We start from the raw sequence: 23,398 nt of genomic DNA, 5'->3' as shown, positions 1-23,398 counted from the left end.
ATGTAGATTTATTCAGTGTTCTTATTGTATGAAGAGTATATAAGTAAACAATGTTAATATGTAATGTTAACTTTTTTCCTATTGTGTACAGGTACTCTTAACTTTCTTTAAAAAATAAGGCTTTTCATAATCACATTTTTTTTAGCTGTTTTATTTTTAAGTCAGCTACACTAAGGTACATTAAGTGTGTTTAATTTAAAATTAAGTGGTGCTTTATCACTTCGGCACAGTATGTTAAGTTCAGGGGACTTACTCCTTTTGAGTTCCTGTCAACTTTATTGAAGACAACTACAGTAAGATACATTAAAGAGTTGGTTGAATTTGACTGTACTGAGATACAGTAAGTGCCCACATCTTTTTTAAAAAGTACAGCTTACTTAAATAAGATATACTTTATTGATCCCCCAGAGGGGAAATTTAAGAATAATAATGCATCTTTATTATAAACGTAATCATTTTACACATTGTTTAACTTACTTAAATAAAATAAATAAGAAAATTTAAAATCAATTTAAAAAGTATATCAGTATCCAGTGATCCTTAACTCTCATACTGACATAGTTCTAATACAACAGCATAATAGAATTCCTAAACTGAGGCATGGCTTTTGTTTTTATTGTACCGCCCCAAGGTTTTCAGTTGCACTGCCTGGCCGTCCCTGTGACACATTTCTGGAGGCACCAATGCGCATCGATACTCAGATGTAGAAGTAGACGTGCACTGAGAGCATCCTGTTTCTGTGCGTAACGATGCTGACGAGACTGCTTCTGCTTTTTTGTCTGACAGGGCATGTGTTTGCCAAAGAACCGCCTGGTAAGAACATTTTAAATGAAGTTTTTAGATTATAGGTGAATTATGATATTATTAATAACTGTATTAAGCCTGTTTGGATGTTTCTGAGCAGTTATTTTATTTGTGTCAGGGCTTTTGACAGATCTTATCATGTCGCTTTAGGTTTGGCATTCATGGTGTGAAGCTGTTTTTTTGTTCATTTATCTGTATATCTATAGTAGTAGATAATAATAATACACAAGATTATTTACTATAATGATTGTTTTTATTATATTTTTGATGATCTTCCTAAAAATATAATCAAGATTAGAGGGGGGGGGGCTTTAAATATAAATAGGCATTAATATTTTTTAAAAAGTCACTTGTATTATCAAATTGAATTAAACTGTTTATGGTAAAGCTTTACATTCTTGATTATATACATTTTGCGTAAATTCCCTTCCACGTCATTGTGCGCCATTTCCTCATTGTGCGTGTGTGTGTGTGTGTGTGTGTGAGAGAGAGAGAGAAAGAGAAAGAAAAAAAAGGGCTGCTATTACTCTATTACCATATACATATAGGCCTGTTATGTGTATCCCTTGTGATCTTTTATTGTCTTAGTGAAACTATTCTGTCTCATCTCTCTTGTGTGTCTGACAGATGTGGACTGTTTGGTGGTGCACCTGAAATATGTTCACTGTACCTGGAATAAGCATGGGACTCCAGAGGTCAATTACACCTTCACCGGCTGGTTAGTAATCATCATAACACAATAAAAAACTAACTTTGTAGTGTCGTCTGAATTTATCAAACTGCAGAGAGAAAAATGTTGGACCTGTGTGACAGATAAAGATAAGACTAATCAATCAGGGGCAGTTTTTGCGTGAGATATGATCATCTCAGAGGATGTTAGACCTTTTTTTTTTAATCTTTCTGTGTGTTTATCTGAGGTTTAATCGTTACACGTAAATGTCAGTGTGGGACGAAACTTTCTCACATGATATGATTTCTCTGATGTACCTCGCCTACCAACAACCGCTGCTCCAGTTTAGTTTTTTTGTTGATTTGTTTCCATTTCAGCCCTATTTATATTTTGTTTTATTTGTGTTACTTCAACATATGAAGTGCTATTGGTGACATTCCTCATCTCAACTCAACCTAAATTTATTTATAAAGCACACTTAAAAACAACTCACATTGACCAAAGTGCTGTACAAAAGGAATAAAATGCTAAAAACACATACATGAGAGGCAACATAACTGTCAGGTTCACAGCTCACACATTCAGAGACGCAACACACACAGGCACACGTCAAGGAAAACCACATCAGAGGGACTCAAACGCTAATGAATAAAAGTAGGTTTTGAGCCTGGACTTAAACGAGTTGATGGTTGATTCAAAAGTTAAAAGCTGAAGTTTATGCAGAATACCAAATTGCTTTTCTTTTTAAAGAATGCTCATGGAGCAGGTGATTGGTCAGATTGCTCAGAGTTTGTGATTTATCATATGATCACATAAGAGTAGAGAGATCTCACCGTTTAAATAAAAGTAAGTCGAATGATAATTGTTTCTTGTTGTACGCTAAGCGAAGAACTATTTTACTCCAAAGAAGGCTCTTTGGAGCATTAAGTCTTGTGTTACTCTTCCAAGTTGGATAAATATGAACCCTGGTATCAGGAAGTAGGAAATTACAGAGAAAACATCTCCAAAAAAAGTACAACAAACTAATAATTTTGTGATATTTGCAGGTGCTTTGGCTGCATACTCTGCTTTGTATGTAAATGACCAAATGGTGATTTCTTTACAGGTTTCACGGTGACAAAGTAATCACTGAGTGCCCCACCTATCTGTCAGAGAACAACACAAACACTGGATGTAACCAGCCCTATGATGACCCAGTCAAGAGGTTCAACACGTTTTACACCAGACTGGAACACGGCGGAAAAAAAATTCAGAGGGAGCATTTTCTTAAATCCAAAGGTATGCTCCTTTACTGGGGTTTAACATAACATTGGGAGGTAGTGTAATGATATAATAGAAACCAGTTAAAAGATAACTTCTGTGTTCTGTATTGTATTTTTATCCTGGACCATATTTCCCATTGTTTATTGTTTTTGTGTCTGGTTGACTGATGGGAACAACAAGTTTTTAAATTGATCTCGTATTGAGGTGAAACAGGCTGCAATGTCACCACTCAGGGCATTTGGCATCTTCAGTTTACCTCCACTAAACATGCTGTTTTTGACACACTCAGATTATTATTCTACACAAGTGTATGATAACATTATGGAAAAGACCCTACTGTGATGGACCTCTCTGTTAAAGAGTAAGATCCTTTTTGTTTAACTAGAAACAGCCCCAAATATCGCTATCGCCAAAGAGATTGTGATTGTTAAAACAGTGGATGACTTCTTTAAATTTATTGTTTTTGCACTTTATTTGAATTGGGATATCATACTTGAATTGTACGTTTTTTGTTTGGCAGTTGCAGCTGTCAGTCGTGACCGCTTTTCACTTTATTGAAGGTATTTAATCGTAATAATTTAGGAAAATTCTCCTCTTTGCAAAGCCTTTAACAAAAATTTCTATAAATGTATTGTTTTTACTTGAATTTTATGGTTTTTGTTTGGCAGTCACTGCTGCCAGTCTTTTTTTTTTGGCGATTTCAGGGCTGTTTCTGGTTAAATAAAAAAGGTCTTACTCTCAAACAAAAGGCTCTATCTCTGTAGGGATCCTTTCCGTAAGTTGTCAGACACTGTTAATAACAATCTGAGCCTGTCAGTGGCAAAAACGCGCACTTTTATTGGACGTAAACTAATGGTGCCAAATGCCCCAAGTGGTGACATTGCGGCCTGTTTCGCTGTCCAGCTGTAGCACTCTCACTCAATACTGGACCAGTTTCAAAAATGTTCCCATCAGTCACTTAGACACAGATTTTTTTTTTATACCTACTGATAGAGCACATCTTTAACTTAATTATAGTATAATGACTAAAATATGTAAACATAGTGACTCTGATCTGTTACCTTGTCGTCACATTGTATATTCTTTATTATTAACTGGTCTGTGTCATCTCCAGTCAAGTTAAATCCACCAACCAACGTGACTGTCAAGAATGGATCTGACTCTAACCTGTGGCTCAGCTGGATCCAGATTTTTCCTAACTGTGTGGAGAGTGAAGTTCGCTACAGGATCAACAACAGAAATTGGGGGGTATGCAGTTTGAAGGAACAAAAACCTTTTCTTTCTCTGATTCATTATCTTTTTTTGCATCCATGTCTTTTCTCAACTCTGTCTTACCATCCACAGACACCTTCTCCCGCCAGCACTGGGACGCAGAGTTACTGCATCAACTTGCCCATCCGCAATTACCGGTATGAGCTTCAAGTACGGAGCAGAGTGTGGTCCGGCTGTGGGCAGTCTGATTTCTGGAGTGAATGGAGTGAGCCTGTGGTCTGGGGATCTAACAACGGCACAGGTACAACTGCAAAATATCTGCTTTGAAAAAAGGCCAATATGCAGTAAGTCACAGCGGCTTGTGCTGAAAGAATGAAGGAACCGCTGACTTCTGCTGGCGATAATAGAAACTGTAACATTACCTACAAGAACTACAAACCACAAAAACTCTCTGATAAATGGGCATGAGAGGAATTTGAAAGGATCTTTTGATTATTTCCAACATGTAGAATTGATATTTTGACAGTAACACTCAGTGTTTGTGCAGGTATACACTCTTCTTTGTTTGTTCCCAGGTTGATAAATTGTTTTCAAAGGCAGAACTGTCATTGAGGAGCCAGTAATAGTTTCCCTAGGCCTTAACAATCAGCTCAATTACAGTATATGATGGACAGCATGGGCAATAGGGCAGTAAAAACCTGACTTATTTCCCTTTAAGTCAGTACAGGCTTATTTAATAAACTCCTCTATGAATTCCTATGACTTTTTCCACCAAAATACATATGATTAAACATCAAATTTGGTTTTGACTGTCTGTTTCTGCTGCTCTGCTCGTGCACTGAATGAGTTACAATCCATCTCTCTCTCTCCCACTCACAGTAACGAATCAAATGAACAATTCAATGTCTGTGTGGAGCGCAGTGCTGGGTGTGGTGGGTGCTTTCATCCTCATCCTGCTGGTTATGATGCTGCTGCACCATGAAAGGTGGGTCATTTGTCATGTTTAAATGATGGCAATGATAGCGTAGCCACAGAGTATAAGCAATGTCTACTTATTTCCTCAGTTTCCTTTCGATTTTGTTATTATTAAAGATGTTATTATTAAAGATATTTAGCTGATTTATCTGCAATGCAAATATTACAGTATCGTTTTGCCACAGTCCAGAAAAGTATAATATCCTTATTACAGTGCTGAAGAGCAGGGGTGGAGCAGGGGGTGGCTTCCAGTGCTCCAGCCCTGAGTGTTTTTCCAGAAGCCCTGATTCAAATCTAATATATCTGAGTAAATGTTATTCTGTTGACCTTAATTTCAGAGTACTGAACAAAACATTTACTTGGCATTTTTGGGGATCCTTGTTTTGCAATTGATTGAAATACTACTCCAGTACAGTATAACAAAAATAGCTTTTGGACCAATGTTAATTTTTGCATTTTCATAATTTTTGCAATAAAATTATCTTCATTCTCATTCAGTTTATTTTTTGTACTATACTATCATCTTTGTTCTCATGTCATGAGCATTATTTGTACAGCTTAATGTGCTTTGACGCATTATACTTGTATCATAATGTGCACAGCTTTATTTGTAATTTCACATATTTTTACCTTTCCTGTATTGTGCTACATACTCAATTGGCCTCTGCAAATTGCCCACAGAGGACAAATAGTGTTTTGAATTGAACTGAATAGGTTTCAAGATTAATTATATCTTAATTTATGTAGCACATTTCATGCAAAGATGCAGCCCGAACTAATTAACAAGACAAGATAAAAATAAACAATATGGCAGATTAGTAATACTGTTTGTGCCAAATCCCTATGTAAATTATGAATAGTAACATCAGACAGATGTTTGCCTCTTTTTAGATTACACAAGTCAAAATTTGTCATCCGCAACATTGATGAAGACAGTTGGAGAACAATTAGATACAAAATAGGATGTAGGCTCAGCAGGATGGTATTTTCTTGGCAATTATCATGTTTTTCCTAAATGATGTACAGGTTTTGGGACATTCTATTATCTCAAAGGACTCGAAAAATAGTGCATATAGCTGCTGTAAATAGGGAGGAAACAATCTCAGGAGTTGCCCCAGGACCCTCCTAGGTATGGGATGAGCATGATTGTTTAAAATGTGTGGCTCTGTCCCTGCTGAAGAGCGACAGAGCTACAACGAACAGAAGTGATGAAGATGAGCTGTTGTTGATATGATTATCTGAGAGTGAAAATGTGTCTATCTCCCGTACAGAATCAGAATCATCTTCATCCCTGTGGTTCCCAAGCCACCCCTGAAGCTTCACAACACTGAGGTCAGTAGCATCCTGAGCTCTGTGCTGCCGTCACACAAGTTATCTGTATTCAAACCCAATCTTTTTTATTTGGCAGCGAATAAAACTATAGACCAAAACCACTAAATGAAAGAACTAAATGACAGGACAGACATATACCAAGATGTGAGATGACAGCAAAACAAGTCACACATGTTTTTTGTTTGTTTGTTTCTTTAAAGGATTGGTTTGAGTTCCCCAAAGGCCTGAAAGAGAGTTTTAACTACAACGAGCGTCCCTGTTCTGTCCGTGAGTACTGCCATGTCCCCCAGTCTGACAGCGAGAGCTCCGACTGCTCCTCCTGCTCCGCCAACACCGACCAAACCGACTGCTCCGTCACTATCCCTGTGAACTAATCAGACCTGTCCACCCCCTGCTCCTCCTCTACCTCCACAGTTCCAGTCAAGACTGAGGAGGAGAGACAAGGTTTTGTTTAGGAGGCAAGCTTATTATACCAAAAATAATAACTCTGAACCACATCATCTATATATCACTTTTTAATGGTGAAATGCAGTTCAAAGTTACTTTTGAAAACATGCTTTAAGGTATAAATAGATATATGGAATCATCAACCACTTGGAGGCAACAACATTTACTATTCCGCAGAGTTTTCACTTTGTGGTTTTTTTAGTTCACTACACTGGAACAAATCAAAGTTCCCCTTACATATCAGCAAAGGCACATTTAAATTTCCACTTCCTCTGATCCCTCACAATCCCTGATGTCAGTTTAACAGTAAAATCCTTAAAAAGTCAACACCCATCAGTTTGTCCTCAAATGTAAAGGTTAATGTGAGAGAGAGACAAATATTTCATACTTTATCATTACTGTTATCAATCCAAATCCTAGTTTATCTATGTTGATAACAGGGATGTAGCATCAGCAGGACTTAATTCCTTAGTTACAGTACGATATGATTGTAAAACCATTGTATTCTTTATTTTTTCTCTTTATCTCCAACTGTGAAGTTTTATTCTTCTGCCTAAATCCAGCTTAGCAATATTGTTCTTATGTATATCGATGTATGTGTACATTTTTCATAGATTTAAAAGGTATACAATGCAGGAATTATGGGAAAGCTAGCCCCAGACTAGTGTTTCGCTATACTTGCATTTTATATTGTTGTTGTTTTTGGCACTGTATCCGTGATTTTTGTAGTTTCCTTCTCGAAGCTGCTCACAGTCTTTGACCTGGATGCTACCTTTCTATTTAGTCCCGACCTTACCTCCACACTCTGCCTAGGAACATCCTGAACAAAACAAAATGAGAAGGAAAATAAGAAAATACAGTCAGAGAGCGAAGTCTCTGCAGATAAGTACACCGCCTCACACTCTAATGGGTCATAAGTGATGATTTAGGGGGATATGAGTCTATGCACTGTTTTTTAAGAACACCCTGCATGGTATACCTACAACCTTTTGTACGATATTTTGCAATGAAACACATATATCACAAAATATACTAGTTTATACAGTATACTGCACTAGGAGTGCTTCACAGCTTCACAGACTCTGGCAATTACACATTTCAAATATTTTCGATCTCATACCATGTGACCTTGACTCTCTTCTGTTTGACTATTACAGTAAAACATTTTAATGGTTGATTGGCAGTTCATTCAAACTTGTAACTGAAAATGGCTTGTTTAAGATGCATGCTTGTGTGTTCTGTAAATTGAGATTGAGTGTTGGTTTCACACTGATAAAATCTAATATCCCAGTTGTTTGGGCAAAATACAATATTGTTGTTTTTTTTTTTGACAATATTTGAGATGTGAGTCTTGGTATTTAATGTGAAGTCCTGACAGAAAAAAATGTTCAATGGCCAAGAGTGCAGCGTTCATCGTTCACTCACTCAGCCAGTTAAACTAGCCTGCCACTTTCTAAAAAGGCACACTTTATTAAAGGTTTATAAGTTGTAATGTAAAACTCTTGGATTTATTAATTTCAATTCAATTCAATTCAGCTTTATTTAAAGTGTAAAATCACCATAAACATGGTCTCAAAACACTTTACAGTTCACATAGACAAAATACATTAGAAAAATACACATTACAAATAAAAAAAATACAATTTACAAATAAGCACAATCATTTACAAAAACAATTAAAATAAATAAAAAAGTGCTATCATGTTGTACCATATGCTTGGGAAAATAAATAGGTTTTTAGTCTCGATTTAAACGGATTAATGGCAACTTCGCAACTTTGGGGTTGTCAAGTCTAAAAAGTTTCTCCAACATGACACAAAATCTGTTTTTACCAACTGTATGGATTATTGTAAAAACCCTGTCTTAATTACTTATCAACATTTATAATTCCAGACTTAGAAAGTGAGAACCCATCAGCATCTATTAATGGATTATAAATAAATATTGTAATTAAATATCTGTACACACGACATCTATTGCATGCCTGTCTGTCCTGGCAGAAGGGATCCCTCCTCAGTTGCTCTTCCTGAGTTTTCTACCATTTTGTTTGTTTGGGTGGGGGGGGGGCGGAGTTTTTCCTTATCAGCTGTGAGGGTCCAAGGACAGAGGGATGTCATATGCTGTAAAGCCCTCTGAGGCAAATTGTGATTTGTGATACTGGGCTTTATAAATAAATGAGAATTTAATTGAATTGTTATATTTATATTACATTTTTATCCCTACTAAATAGAAAGGACAAACACTAGCCAAAGTGAGGTTTCACAAACTGGCAACCCACAATTTGTATTTTCAAGGTCCATTTGCTTTACCACAGCCATTTGGTACTACTTGTAAACCCTGTAATATATGGTGCCTGATTAGAAAGTGACAACAGGACATTAAAGTAAACAGATGATATGGTCACATGTAGCCTAATATAACAATATTTGCAACGCAGCCATTTTAAAAAATATATATTCATATCATTTTGAATGCTATCTATCTTAATTGAATGTACTTTTTCAGAGTTGTTGGGTGTTTTTGTAACCTAGCCAACTTGTATTTTACTGTTGGTGTCTTACATCCGGTATCTGTCATGACCTGTTTTTGATTAATAAATATACATGTCTATACACGTCCAAAGCTCTGTTGCATTAAATGTGTGACTGCATTGAGTGGTGGAGTTCAGCCTGCCCTGTGTGTTTGTCTCAGTGTCCAGTAGGGAGCGTGCGGAGTGTCCCACACAGTACGGAACTGAGTCAACGCATTTTTCAGATTCTAGAAGGGGTAGGGCGCAGGGCGGCTGGCCCCCGCAAGAACAGACACACACACAAGTCAGCTACTTCACTGGCTGGACCGATCAGCTACCGCAATCAATTGATGTCTTCAGACGAGCTTTGAGATTTCACCGTGCATTCAGTTGGTTTGATTCGCCGCTGGTCGTCCAAAAATCACAACCAGACAAAATGACAGACTCGTCGGTGGCCGACACTCGCCGGTTGCATTCCAAGCCCCAGGACCTGACGGATGCTTACGGCCCCCCCAGCAATTTTCTGGAAATAGACGTTTATGATCCACAAACTGTTGGAGCTGGACGGCACCGTTACACAAATTACGAAGTTCGCATGCGGGTACGTGTTTGAATCACAAGCCAAAAAAACACACCTTGGTACACCGTTAGCTTTTGTTTGCTAAGCTAACTGGTAATAACAGTGTTGTTGCTAGCAAGTTAGCATCTTTAGCCGCGGCTCCGAAGTCAACACGGGGACGCGGCTGTGACGTTGACGCTAGGCGGATGGAGTAGGTCAAGATGGCGCGACGGTAAAAATCAAGGACCGGGGATTGTGAGCGGCCTGCTATGCGCTGCTTGATGTAGTTAACGTTAGCAAGTCTGGGCTGTAGACGTTTCGCGAACATACACACGTCTTAAAGCATACATGGTGAAAGAGTACTTACACTTGTCATGATATAGAGTTAACGTTAGAAGTTAATTCATTTAACTGTTATGTAGCTGCGGAGTTAGTTATTTTTAGAGTTAAATCCATTGACAACGTAATTATGACAGTGAAGAAATTAGGAAGTCCCAGAAGACACCGTGAAGCTAACTGCTAACGTTACTTGTCCCTAGATTTTAGCTAACGTTAGCTGTCAAAGTAAGACTCATTTAACAATGTCTGCTTGTTTAAATGTCACACAAAGTGTTTTCCACCAACGTTAGCAAACACAACAGACGTTACTGTTATTGGGTAAACGTATGAGAAGAGTAACTTTAATGTAACTGTTATATTACGTAGTAAAAAAGTAACGTTGAAAATGGTGGTGTTCTAGAAACGGGAGAAATTACCTGCTGCAATGTTAAAGTCCTTTACTCAAATTAAGTGTAATGTATCGAGCATTATTATTATTATCCTTATTAAATAATGAGAATATGAATACTAGCAGTAATTACTTGTAGCAGGAGTAGTGAGTTTAACTTCCTCCTCCAGCAGACAGGCAGTTGAGCTGAGTAAGTCACACATTTGCTGACACTGCTAAGTTTGAAGAAAAGTTATTATTCCCAGAAAGCTTATGCTAGTATAGTAGTTGCGTAATTGTAACTTTCTTGTCTTGTCAAATCCTCAGCTTTTGGTGGCTTTTTCCGGGGAGAGTTTGTCCTTCATAATCTTAACAAGTTACTTTTTCCACTGCTCCAATTGCTTTTTGAACACAACATGCATAGACTCACAGAGGAGCATTATCCTGTCTGACAGTGTCTTGGATCAGAGGTTAACTAGTGTAAGGACATTCTTGTCAAGATAAAAGATGCCAACCTTCACTGGAGAGCAGTGAATTATGGCAAAGTCGTGCAAAAGTATCATCTCTTCTATTACCACTGAAACACAGAAAGATACCTAATGTAAATGCATGAATCGCTTAGAGCAATTGGTGTCAGTTGCATATAAAATATGCCTTAATAATCAAACTGCTGACTTCTCAGTGTTCGGTGAAGCAGGTTGGCTTTGCATGCATGTTTGATTGTGTTTCAAAGAAATGAAACATGAAACAACAGGGTTAAATATCACTTCAACTTTTTATACACAGGCTACTCATTTCATTTTCCACTGTTTAGATGTGTCCTTAAATGATTTCTGGCCAGATTGAACTAGTGTTAAAACAATCAATCCATGAATTGATTGACAAAAAAATGAAATTTGATAATTGATAACCATTTGGTGTTGCTTTTTTCCTGTCATTATAAATTGATATAAATTTTGCTTTTGAACTGTGGGTAGGATATAACAAGCAAAAACTAATAGATTAATTTCACATTTAAAAAAAATCTATGATTAAAATAAACAGTAGTTGCAGCACCAGATACGACTGTAGAGGTTTATGTAGAGAAAGAGCTGCATTCTCGCGTCAAACAAGTGTGTTTCAAGTCTGTTTTGCTAGTCTTTTAGTCAGATTATGGTGGTAAGTAAGAGATATTAATGTTTTTCACACCCATGTGCTTCATGGCAACTCCCAGTGCCCCCAGCACTCATGGTAGTTGCCAGCTCTTCAACAGGCCTTGTTTTCACTTTTCACCAGCGACATCCAGAGGATTGAATTTAGTATAAATAAAGGGCTGTTGTCGTCTTCTTCCTCTTCTTCTCCTTCTCCTCTGTGCAGACAAACCTTCCCATTTTCAAACTGAAGGATTCCTGTGTGAGAAGAAGATACAGTGACTTTGAGTGGTTAAAGAATGAGCTGGAAAGAGACAGTAAGGTGAGTGAGCAATAATGTTGTGTTTCAGACTGAGCGTATAAGCTGGCTGGCTGGTGCAAACTAATAGTTAGAATGATCTGATAAGTGACAATGTTGGTGCTACAGGTAAAAAAATATAATCCCTTGATTATCACGTGAAGTAGGATTACACTGTAGGGGTTTTCTTCTGTGTTAATATAGTGAATGAAAATGTGGGGTGTCCTCATGAGAGTAGGTCTACGTGCCTCTGCACTGCCTTTCTAAATAAGTTTATTACTTGGTCTGTCTGTCTTTGTCTTTACCGCACAGCACACTTTGATTTCAAATTCATATGTGTCGTCTTTCCTGTTATTTGTGTTGACTCCTGATACCTTTAGATTGTAGTACCATCTCTGCCGGGCAAAGCCCTCAAGAGACAGTTGCCATTCCGGACAGATGAGGGCCTTTTTGAGGAGTCCTTCATTGAGGAGCGGCGATCAGGCCTGGAGCAGTTCATCAACAGGTCAGTCAGTTCAGCCCTAAATGAGCACACATACTTTGTGTTTATAGAAATAGATCAAGCAAACATATTTGTCACATAACAATGTGTTAATGTGAAAAATATGAGTTTGGAATTGTGAAGGCTCACTGACAAAGAAGCTACAAGAAGGCTTGTCTCAAACCTGTTACTGTGTTTCCTGCAAGTTTTCTAGCTACGACTGAAATTCACATGATCAGTAGAGTCAGTCATTGCCAAAAAATGTCTATCCCAACACCAGGCTTACCCTAATCTGTGTGTGTGTGTATAAACTAACCAATCCACATTTTCATCCCACCAGCCTCAATGAAAAGCATTAAAAGCAAATGACGTTGTTTGTTGTTCGTCTGTGTGTGTATGTTGTGTAGAATTGCAGGTCACCCCTTGGCTCAGAGCGAGCGCTGTCTTCACATGTTTCTGCAAGAGGAAGTCATTGACCGTAACTACGTTCCTGGAAAAGTACGACACTAGGGTCACTGAGGGGAGGTGGGAGGATGGGTGGGGGTTGAACTCTGGGGTGTAGATCGGACTGCCGCTTGCCTCGTGTCTTCTCTTCTGTCTTTCTGCCTCTCTCTGTCTTTCTCTCACTCTGCGTATACCATTGTGAAGTCACATTCTCTTAATCTTGGAGTCAGAGTATGTTCCTCTGCTATACGTCAGGACATGTTAATACGGTTTTAAACGAGCTCCCCTGTGTATTTGTTTTATAGGTGTAACATAAGGAAAGCACCCCTCAGTGTTAGGGATTGTATCATGAAGCTTTGGCGCTTACTCACAATTTTCAGGAATTAAAATGATGTTTGATACATTCAGTCTTTCCTCAGATGAGTGGCATATATTCATGATTGTAATATAATGTGAATACAGTAGATTAATGTCTGAATATGGCATTAATGTGAAACACAGGGTACATGCAAATTGTAAATGAGCGTTCTGATCCTGTTCTGTTCTCTTTTTTTTTGTTTTTCTTAGGTATGAATGAAGTAAGTTTGCTTTATTTGATCCTGTCTCTAAGAGCTTTGTGGGAATTGAAGGTGGCTGCATGGGCACTGTAAAGACCAAAGGCGATAGTTCACTAATACATGTGTAATACAATGCCAGTACTTTATATAAATGATCACAAAGATCTGACTGCAATCTGTCACTTTACCTTGTAAATGTACCACACATAGTCCGTGGTTGTGACATGAAACAACCAGTTATTCCACCAAAAATGCTGAAGTGATCACGGCGCGCTGCAAAGGGAAGAGCATTCTGCAAGCCAGTTTAGAGTTACCTAGAAAAATGGATGTAAAATCTCACTTGCAGTTGAGAGTTTGTAACTGGTACCAGAGCTGATTCTCAGAAACTGGCTTGCAAAAGTTCCTCCGTCCACCAGTATCAGGCCAGTTCCAACACAAACCACTGCTAGTGTTTTGAGTTATGTGAACTATTGTTTGCTGGGAAAAAGTACTGTACACCACCCATGACAAGAGCTCTCTTTTGAAACATTTCTCAGACTAATCCTGGTACATTGTCATTATCAACCGCACTAATCTTTGGTTGCATGGCAAACTTGCACGCTTTCTTCGCAATATATGTGTTGTGTATGTGTGTCAGTGTCGCTGACCGATTATTTTACATGACTCTGATCACGTCATCTTGTTGAGTCTGTTGATTCAGATCTTTATTTCCCTAAATTCAGTTTCTCCAGACATTTTTTGACAAACAAAGCAAATCTGCCACCAAGTAAATATTGGTATATGTGCATTTTTATGTTCAAGTTACACCTGTTTCTTGTACCAACAACAGTTCATCAGACACAGTGTATGTCTCATGAACTAAATCAATTCAGTGCCCATACATGTAGCATTGCATTCCACTCAATACATGTTGGTCACATGGGAGTCTTGAACCATAATGGCAAAAAAAGAAAACACTGCACTGCATGATGCTTATTGGTGAAGTCTAAGCTCAGCTCTGACACCTTGTCATGAAAACTGCATGCAGTCCTGTGTAATGTACCATGTTTAGCTTGTATTGGAGCTGCGATAATTTCTTTTACCTGCCTGCCTGATTTAATAAGAGGCGGTTACATTTCAGTCTAGAGTGTTGTCAATTTAAATACATTAACAGAGGCAAATATCTGTTAAGGAAAATGGTTAATGATGATTAATACGGGTTTGAGTAATCACCTGACTTAGCTGACTTTCAAAATAGGTACACCAGCAAAGAACAGGAGTCAGCAAGAGTTAATGACACTTGCAAGATAATGTGTGGTACTTTTAAATGAGTCTAACAAAATATGCTTATTTAAAATAACTTTAGAGACCACAGTGTTGCATTTCTGACTGTATGTAAACTGTAATGCCCAAGCAACTGCCTCCTTCAACAACAAAAAATGTATGACAGCAATAAAAGCAGCATTCACATGTATCCACCTTATTCCTAGCCCCCATGATACCTTGCGTGAATTATGTGTGCAACTTCCCGCGTTAACCGAAACCAGCGATTTCCAGTGGTAACAGTTTGTTTACAGTACTCTATTCTTTCCAAGAGCAACTAGGAAATACAACGTGGAACACACCACCTGTTATAGCTCAAACGGGATTATGTGATCATACCTCTGCCATCTCTGACAGCCATCTCAAAGCAACCAAGCACGCTAGCAATTAGCTCGCCTTGCTCGGTTAAAATATTGTTAACTTTAACTTCACCCAAGCTAGCTTAAGGTAAACATATGCTCCCTCTGAAGATGGTGTCTGATTTCTGGTGACATATTAAGAGATACTAACACATTTGGCAAACATATAACATAATTCAATATTAACTGTGGCTCCATGTAAAGTGAATAAATGAGCTAATCCTCTGCTCGTCTGCGTTAACGACACAGTTTACACGTTGTTTTTTTAACTTCTGGTTCATTAAAAACTGTTCTGAGCGAAACATGATGCTGAATTTAGCAGCAGACTTCAGAAATAGTATTATAAAGTAGCAGTAAAAGAAGGTATGTTGCGGAGTTTATTTTACAACAAGCAATTTTCTAATGTAGGTTGAGAATGAAGTCAGACGGGGAAAGACAGGGATATCCCGTACTGATGGTGAGTGACGGACCTGTCAGTCTAGGTGTCCTCTGCAAATTCTGATTTAATACTTTTTCGCTATGTCTCATGAAACTCTTGTGCTTTTATTTTTCATATCATTGGTACCTTTGGCAACAGGAACCCTTTTTGTTCTGGTTACATGTTCAACACACAGTTGCTGAAGACAGAAATTTAGCTTAGACTGGTTGTTACAGACACGGACAGTGCAACAGGTACCACAGCTCTGCAAAGACATTTTAGGAAATGCTAAGTTAATATTAGTTAAATATTTGTTAAAAAATAAATCTGTATTTGCTAAACTGAAGGCAAATTACTTCTGCAAAGAACCAGTGTTGGTAGACTCACAAGTCAGTCTTAAGAAGCTTTGCTTAACTAAAGACTGATGACTTTCTCCCTTATTTTGTGTTTAGATGGGCGGATACAATTTCAGAGTTAAAAGAAACTCCCTACGTTGCAGAACCAATAGTAAATCTGCAGGGCGGTCCTTCGGTGGCTCGCTGAACTCTTGTGCTCGTAAACATAGTCCGACTAGACACACGTGTAGCGGTACAAAATGGCTCAAGTCGCTGTAAGTCCTTCATTTCCACAATCTTGTGGACTGAGCACACGTTTGATAAAACGGAGTTAAATCTCTCGGCATCCATTTTCAAGCTCTTTGTATGTTTGTTTCCTTGCAGACGAGAAAAGGGGGAACACACATTTCCGGGAGGGCGTGTCCTTTTCAAAAATGCAAGAGGCGTTGCTTTGTTGCCGTCCGTTTTCGCCGGTGTGTTAAACACACTTTAGAAAGGAGTGTCCCCCAGACTCAGAAGGCGGAGATCTCTGATTGTCTGGTGGCGAGACTACAGCGTTGATAGTTAGCCACCAAGAGTAGCCACTGGGACAAACCACAGTCAGTCTATGGGGCTAATTAGCTTACTGCTACGTCCGCTATCTCACTGGAAGTCGCAGCCATAATCATTTCTGCAGTAGTTCCCGCAGGAATAAGGTGGATAGAAAGTCTGCAAATGTATAAAACAAGAATTTGATTATTTGAAAAGTTGATCAGCTTGTCAAAAACTATGAAAAGAGATGGATATTAGAGCTGTTGTACAGTATGGACCCACAATCATTTCTCATGTGATACTTTCTGTGAATAGTATTATAATATTGTGCCATTACATTTAGTCAGTAGACTCTGAGATTCACAGCATTGACCAAAACTTAGAGCGTGAACATGTCTGTATATTATTTCTCATGTCTGTCTCTTTCTCTCTCTCTCACTGCAAAGACTATACAGAGTGCTGCACCTGCCCCATGTACATTTATTTCGACTTCACGTCATTATAGAGCTGGTGGAAATGTCAGAACTGATAAGTATCAACGGTGTAGGAAAAACAACTATTGCTCCTGGACTAAACTAAGCGATCCAATGTATAAATTGTTTGATGTTGTGTCTTTATTCAGTCATTCCACATACAGTATGTACATTATTTTTGATTCAGTAATCAGTGAGAAAAAGAAAACATGTTCCTGTCATAGCTAGACTTTTTTTTTATTACGATGATTATTATGTTTTCTGAATGTCTTTTAAATTGATTTGATCCAGTTTAAGATGAGGGTAATTTCCTGCTTTGATTAATGTCTTCTTTTGCTAGCGGAGATGCGATTTTGATGATAACCTCCCAAAGTCGAGCAACATGTAGCATCATGAAAAAGACAGATTCATTCCAGTCGACATATTTTCCCCCTGAGTTCAATGCTCCGAACATGCTCTTTAGACAGGATTGTTTCATGATTAATTGTTTTTAACTCTGCTGTCTTAGTTACATCATCATGCCTACACTTTGGCTGTGTGTCGTCAAATCAGCTATCGGGAATGTTAGGTACATAACCATATCTAAGCACTGTGACAAGAGGTTCATTATATGAACAATATTCCATTGGTTAAAGGCGTAATCAGCATCTGGTTTATTGATCTGAAAAAAGGCTTAATTCTGCGCTCATTTTCAGCCAGTTTATCCTTTCTATCAATATTATTGTGAGGTGTATTAATACATGTTATCATCCACGAGGAACTTCCTTGTTAATTCTGTCCACCAATTAAATTTCCTGCTGCCTGCTGTTTCACGTCTACATGTTGTCTTTTTAGTTTTTAAACACGAGAAATAGACTCGGCTAATCTTCCCTTCTAGTTAGTGATTAGTGCATCACTGAGGAGCAGCGAGATGGATCAGAGTCATGGGAGCTGGATGAGTGGTCAAGGACTGACGGATGACCTAATTTAACAATGAAATGGAAAAAACATGATGAGGTTGAAAAATTCCGGTGTGTATGTAATAGAGGAAATTCTATAACACATGAATTTTACAACGTGCATAAAGATTTAATTACACTTTTAAAACAAACCAAAGTTTTTAAGTTGGGGACTGGTCAGTAAGAGACTGTGTGAAAATTACTGGTGCAGTGAAATCAGATTATGTTTCACTTTGTTTCCCAGCATGTTTTTTGAACCCTCCCCTTGATTTCAAGTAAAACTACAAAATCCTGTCCACAACAAAAAACAATGTGTTAATTTAAACCATATTATCTCACTGAAACTTAGTGCATCAGACAAAAACTATAACACAGTGACAGATAACACAGGTGAAAACTGTTTCTTGTGCAACTTTTAAGAGCTGAAACGAGTCATTTAATTAATTAATCTAAAAAGAAAACTAATAAGTGGCTATTCTGATAATCAACTAATAGATTCAGTCAAGTATTTCTCACTTCTGGCACCTTTTAAGGTGAGGATTTAATTCACTTTCTTTACCTTGTGTAATTGTAAACTGAACAGACAAATAGATACTTTATTAATCCTGAGGGAAATTAAGGCACTCAGTAGCTTATTACACACAGCACACAGAAACACAGATACACATAGGGATAGAGGATATATGTGTAAGGATAAAAACATTTCAGTGTGTCTAGGTGGTGTTAGAGAGCCCATTTTGGCACTTACGGTGTTCATTTTTTCATTTTATCAAATTTTTCGCCAGTCCTGACGGGACTTTTTGTTGCGAAAATGTGCTTTTTAAATTAAGATATCATTAATTTGAAGACGCCAGTTTCGAGTCTGGGAAAATTATGAGTAGTTTTCGAGACTTCCTGGAATTTCATAGATGAAACTGTTGATTTAATAATCAAGAAAATAACCAAAGGATAAATTCTCAATGAAAATAACTTACTTGGAACACTACTATATTGCAAATGGTGCTAATAAAGTAGAAATTAGGTATGAAAAGCAAAAAAGACCCGCCTCTTCTCATCCCCTCTTCCACCTGAATAAGTTTTGTACACTCCCTAATAAAACTGAAATATCTCAAATTTTGTGTGACGCTGCATCGACTACACTCATCCTTTCTCTGACGTTCACATTCTTTAGAAGCTGCCATGTGTTAAACAACTTACTGAACTTTGTCTTTGACCAATGGTAACTTATCAATAAGCATTAGTACGCTTTTAATGTGCTCATAAACAAGATTTGATCATTACAGTATCAATACTTAATCTTACAAACAAAAAGATTTACCCTGAGCACAGTCCCAGACTAGTGCAGTAAATACACAAACTGAGTACAAACTGTTGCTCTTCAGAGGCAACACTGGGTCTTTTTGTTTCACTACACATGAATCTCTAAGTCCTCTAATCTTTTTCTCACTGCAGTTCGCTTTCAGGAAATACAGGGATTAACGTGAAGAGGAATTCTGGCCACAGGTGGATTACAGTTCTCCCAGAATAGTGATCTTGTGATGCAGACCTTGACCTGCAGGTGATCCAAAGTAGATGTGACTGTAATTGGACACAATGGCGGCTTTCACTTTAATTTGGAAAAAGGAAAAACAGACAGTTCATACAGTTCAGTACCTGTGTTGCACTGAACTACACAAGGCTCCCTGAAAGACTGTGAAAAGTCAGGTTTATTTATGAACTCAGGTTTTTCTTAAAGAGGACTTTACAGTCTGTGCAGCATACGACTCCCTGTATCTACCTTGTAGAGAATAAAAAGTTAAAAACCTCCAGAGGGGGGGGAACCCTCATGCAGGTTGATACAAACATGCAATTCGTGCATACGTCTAAGTAGACAGTAGTAGGAAGATAATATTTTTCTGGGGTACACACACTGACCCTGACCTTCCTTATCAGTGAGAACTGTGACCTACAAAACTACTGAGCTTTGATGTGCTGGCCTTGTCCTGCGCAATGAAAGTGGGCAGACAGGATGGGCACAGTGGGCCAAGGCAGAGATTAGGTGGTGTTTTGTTAGCAGTTCTGCACACTGGAGCCCAGTGTGCAGCCGTGACGCTTGTTGTGTTTGCAGAGACACCCAGTTGGGATAGCTTGATAAAGTGGAAGTAAATTGAAAGAGCAACCCAAAGCAGTGTGACTGGGCAAGTACAAAAGGTGAGACGAGTGGCTACTATAGACAGAGCGACGGGAGGAGGGGGAGAGAAGGCAATTCACAAATCTGTTTTAGTTAAAGTTACCCCTGGTAATAGTCCAAGGCCTGAAATACAATACATCTAGCCTTTCCCATGTTTCCCATGAAGTCCAAACCTTAACATGTAAAACAGAAACAATTCACAGCAACTGAACAATAAGGAAAGACCCCATTTCAAAGGCCGAGTGTGTATGTGACGGTGGATGGTTTGCAAATACATTATTCACACACACAAAGCCAGTGAGGCCCTTGATTTCTCTTTGTAGCTCTATCTTGTCAGCTCAAACTCTCTTAGACTGATACTTTAGTGACCTTATATCACAAAGTAGTCTGCAGTGTGGACATGCTGCAAGTGAAATGGATCACTCAGGGACAGTTGAAGTGATTTGTTCCTTTACTTGGCTGGATTAAAACGGGCAAAACGTGGTTTACTGCCCTGAGATCCCAGATCTACAGGGGCCCTGCTTTTTACTGTGTGTTGCTTTGTGGTAATTTGATATATTACAAATTGAAGCATGTCACACTGCAGCACCATATTAGCTAATGATTTAGAACTTAAACAGTGCCAAAGTCATCTTCAGCTACAAAATCTCACTCAAAAAAACACATCCTGACCTGCGATGGACTCAAAATGACCACAGAGTGGCACACAACAACTACAAAAATGTGCAAGACAGTTGCATAGAGACCCAAGGGCACTCACGAATGCTACAAAAAGGGGAAAAGCAACCACAAATAGACAAAAATTGCTACAGAGTCATGTGACTGCAAAATTACACAGAGCAAATACAAAGAAACACAAAATGTAGACAAAGAACGCAACGCAACTATAAAGACTCTCTGAAGGACCACTGTGAGACGCAAAACAACAACAAAAAGAAGCTAAATAACTTTAAAGTCTGTGATTCCTGCTCCTCTGTAGGAGAGGTGGTGGGGGCCTTCTACATATCTGTGCCCAGGGGTCCATTATTTCATAATCCGCCCATGGTGGGTCCTGTTTTACTACTTGTCTGTGTTGCAGAGGAGCTGTCGCAAAATGTACATGGTGCATATTCCTAAAAAAAAAAAATGTGTTAAAGCAAACCAGTTGGACGTGCGGGGAACACCTCTAACACGAGACGCCCAGAAAGCATCCTGATGAAATGCCTGAACCACTTCAGCTGGCCCCTTTTGACACGAATGATGTCTGAGCTCCAACACGTCCAAGTTAACACATCCAACTGGTAGGAGGCCCCTGGCAGACCCAGAACACGCTGGAGGGATTATATATCTCGTCTGGCCTGGGAATGCCTCAGGGTCCCCCAGGACAGGCTGGAAAGCATTGCTGGGGAGAGGGACGTCTGGTATGCTTTGCTCAGCCTGCTGCCCTCGCGACCTGGCTTTAGATAAGCGGTTGAAAATGGATGGATGGATGCTAAAGTAAATCAAACGGGAGTTAACAGGGGCCCACGGTACCTTTTTGCCCCAGAGTACCCAATAGCTTGATATTCAATCAAAAAATAGGCCCTTTTCAGACTTTATTTATTTATCTATTAAAGAATAGATTCCCAGAAAACACTAATCACATCTCGTGAGGTTACTCATTGCCACGTCATTGTCTTGCAACACATTTCGAGTAACTCTGACTGACCTTTGCTGTTTGATGCTAATGTATAAAAGTGTATCTCCTGCCTTGAACATTTCTGCAGCCATCAGCACAAAAACTGGGGGGTGATACTGTGACAAAAACTAATGGAGACACTCCCTGTGCTGTGTTAGCACAGGGAGTGCTACATCCTTTCCTAACCACAACAAGGACCTCTGTCAAACCTGTATTTCTTATATAAAGGTGTCAGTGCAGGTTATGTGACCTCGGTCCATGACCCTGATCTGTACATACAAGGTTCATGTGGGTTTGATATTCCACAGTACAAGTGTAAAAAGGTGAACAAAGTTACTAATAATAACTATATGAACCTATAGTTGTTACAAGTATAATGGTGTATTGATTAGTGTTGACATCAGTGTGAATACAGAATGCATACAATTGGACAATGTGGAATAAGATGATTTTAACAACTTTAAAGCTACTTCAGGGGGAGTAAAAGGTGACAACTGTGTGTTAATATGAGTCTTAAAAAGCATGAACACCAAATTGTCCACATTGTTCCCAGTGTTGAACCTCCAGGGTGAAAATAGCTGTGCAGTGATGACTCAGTCACTCTTCCATTATTGAGCTGTAGAGCTCGACTGACTTGAGCCAGCTCCACTGGTTGATAAAGACCATAAGATGCACCTGAAAGCTAAAAAAAAAACTGAGTCAGTAGACATTTGAGTTGAACTCAAATGCTCAAATATGTCTGAAGTAGACAGTGAAAGTTCATTCTTGACCTTGGAAACCGTAGTTGACCAAGCAGTCTCACCCTGGGTCCATTTAGTAGTTCCTCTGGAGCTTTCAGTGGTATTACATGATCTCCCTCAGCAGACGTTGCATGGTGATGAGATTATTTTGTCAACTACTGTTCCTAAAGTCAATAATCAATTTTTAGTCACAAGCCATCATGGAGAACTCCTGAAAATGCATCTACAAGTACAGTCCCTGACAAAAGTCTTGTCGCTTATCCAAGTTGTTGGAACAACAAATAATAACTTGACTTGTAGTTGATCAATTGGAATCAGAAATGGCTTATATGAAAGGCAAAGGCCTCTAGATTATGCTTATTATACCAAAATAAAGTTGTGCATCATTCACTGAATTTTATCATTTAATTAGGACAGAAAGGTCAGATCTTGCTTGGACAAAAGTCTTGTCGCATACAAAAATAATGTACTGTAGAAATGATACTTTATTTTGAATACACAAACATGCTCCAATAACATCAGAACATAAAGTCATGGTGCCTTGGGAAAAAGAATTAATATCGTGTATGACTCCCATGAGCTTGGAGGACTGCATCCATACGTCTCGGCAATGATTCAAATAACTTATTGATGAAGTCATCTGGAATGGCAAAGAAAGCAGTCTTGCAGGACTCCCAGAGTTCATCAAGATTCTTTGGTTTCATCTTCCAAGCCTCCTCCTTCATCTTACCCCAGACATGCTCAATAATGTTCATGTCTGGTGATTGGGCTGGCCAATCCTGGAGCACCTTGACCTTCTTCACTTTCAGGAACTTTGATGTGGAGGCTGAAGTATGAGAAGGAGCACCATCCTGCTGAAGAATTTGCCCTCTCTTGTGGTTTGGAATGTAATGGGCAGCGAGAACCTCTTGATACTTCAGGCTGTTGATGTTGCCATCCACTCTGCAGGTCTCTCGCACACCCCCATACTGGATGTAACCCCAAACCATGATTTTTCCTCCACCAAACTTGACTGTTTTCTGGGTGAATCTTGGGTCCATGCGGGTTCCAACAGGTCTTCTGCAGTATTTGTGGCGATTGGGATGCAG

General features: G+C 38.7%; 2 protein-coding genes across 4 annotated transcripts; both read left to right on the top strand.

Annotated features, from left to right (window-relative positions):
* The first annotated feature begins 662 nt into the window (after positions 1–662).
* LOC117263382 (cytokine receptor common subunit gamma-like) lies at positions 663–9,323 on the top strand. Its single transcript, XM_033636678.2, has 8 exons — positions 663–813; positions 1,432–1,522; positions 2,580–2,752; positions 3,852–3,985; positions 4,082–4,250; positions 4,829–4,934; positions 6,196–6,256; positions 6,457–9,323. The coding sequence occupies exons 1-8, from the start codon at positions 750–752 to the stop codon at positions 6,628–6,630; spliced, it is 972 nt and encodes a 323-aa protein (XP_033492569.2). The 5' UTR covers positions 663–749; the 3' UTR covers positions 6,631–9,323.
* Positions 9,324–9,420: 97 nt separating this feature from the next.
* Positions 9,421–17,612, top strand: LOC117269008 (sorting nexin-12). Of its 3 annotated transcripts, none has more exons than XM_078172550.1 (5): positions 9,421–9,813; positions 11,834–11,929; positions 12,286–12,410; positions 12,794–12,884; positions 16,779–17,612. In XM_078172550.1, exons 1-5 carry the CDS (start codon positions 9,649–9,651, stop codon positions 17,031–17,033), a joined length of 732 nt encoding a protein of 243 aa, XP_078028676.1. In that variant the 5' UTR covers positions 9,421–9,648; the 3' UTR covers positions 17,034–17,612. The 3 variants fall into 3 exon arrangements, with proteins under 3 accessions (XP_078028676.1, XP_078028675.1, XP_033501716.1); XM_078172549.1 differs by lacking the exon at positions 16,779–17,612 and adding an exon at positions 13,398–16,729 and having other exon boundaries at positions 9,426–9,813; XM_033645825.2 differs by lacking the exon at positions 16,779–17,612 and having other exon boundaries at positions 9,428–9,813; positions 12,794–13,237.
* The last annotated feature ends 5,786 nt before the right edge of the window (positions 17,613–23,398 follow it).

The sequence above is a fragment of the Epinephelus lanceolatus genome, chromosome 11, assembly GCF_041903045.1.
Source record: "Epinephelus lanceolatus isolate andai-2023 chromosome 11, ASM4190304v1, whole genome shotgun sequence".
Classification (NCBI taxonomy): Eukaryota; Metazoa; Chordata; class Actinopteri; order Perciformes; family Serranidae; genus Epinephelus; species Epinephelus lanceolatus.
Note: the sequence above shows the minus strand (reverse complement) of the source record. Positions and strands in the feature narration are given on the sequence as shown.

Coding starts and splice junctions, on each gene's coding strand:
- LOC117263382 (XM_033636678.2), top strand. CDS start 750: ATGCTGACGAGACTGCTTCTGCTTTTTTGTCTGACAGGGCATGTGTTT. Junction 814..1,431: donor GTTTGCCAAAGAACCGCCTG/GTAAGAACATTT, acceptor TGTGTCTGACAG/ATGTGGACTGTTTGGTGGTG. Junction 4,935..6,195: donor ATGCTGCTGCACCATGAAAG/GTGGGTCATTTG, acceptor TCTCCCGTACAG/AATCAGAATCATCTTCATCC.
- LOC117269008 (XM_078172550.1), top strand. CDS start 9,649: ATGACAGACTCGTCGGTGGCCGACACTCGCCGGTTGCATTCCAAGCCC. Junction 11,930..12,285: donor AGCTGGAAAGAGACAGTAAG/GTGAGTGAGCAA, acceptor TGATACCTTTAG/ATTGTAGTACCATCTCTGCC. Junction 12,885..16,778: donor GTAACTACGTTCCTGGAAAA/GTACGACACTAG, acceptor CTCACTGCAAAG/ACTATACAGAGTGCTGCACC.